The 260-nt window shown below is 68.8% G+C and overlaps 1 protein-coding gene across 1 annotated transcript in view; it reads right to left on the bottom strand.

Moving 5' to 3' along the window:
• Positions 1–83: 83 nt before the first annotated feature.
• LOC118451869 (formin-like protein 3) overlaps positions 84–260 on the bottom strand; it is a 2,430-nt gene continuing 2,253 nt past the window's right edge. Inside the window, exon 5 of the mRNA XM_035890233.1 lies at positions 84–89. Within this exon, the coding sequence (XP_035746126.1) occupies positions 84–89 (6 nt within the window). The remainder of the gene's footprint in view (positions 90–260) is intronic.

Genomic DNA, 260 nt, shown 5'->3' with positions numbered 1-260 from the left:
ACTGCCGCAGCGCCTTCACCTCCGCCTCCGTCGGCAGGAACCGCATCAGGCACTCCACGAAGTCCACCGGCAGCGTCGCCAAATCAAACCTGCCCCACGCCCGCACCGTCGAGGACCAGCTCCCCACTGCACCCTGTCTGGGTCCCTGCACCCCAGCCAGACCCCCTGCACCCTGCCTGGACCCCTGCACCCCAACCAGAGCCCCTTGCACCCCAACCAGAGCCCCTTGCACCCTGCCTGAACCCCCTGCACCCCAGACA

The sequence above is a fragment of the Egretta garzetta genome, unplaced genomic scaffold (assembly GCF_000687185.1).
Source record: "Egretta garzetta isolate BGI_Z169 unplaced genomic scaffold, ASM68718v1 scaffold1192, whole genome shotgun sequence".
NCBI lineage: Eukaryota > Metazoa > Chordata > Aves > Pelecaniformes > Ardeidae > Egretta > Egretta garzetta.
Note: the sequence above shows the minus strand (reverse complement) of the source record. Positions and strands in the feature narration are given on the sequence as shown.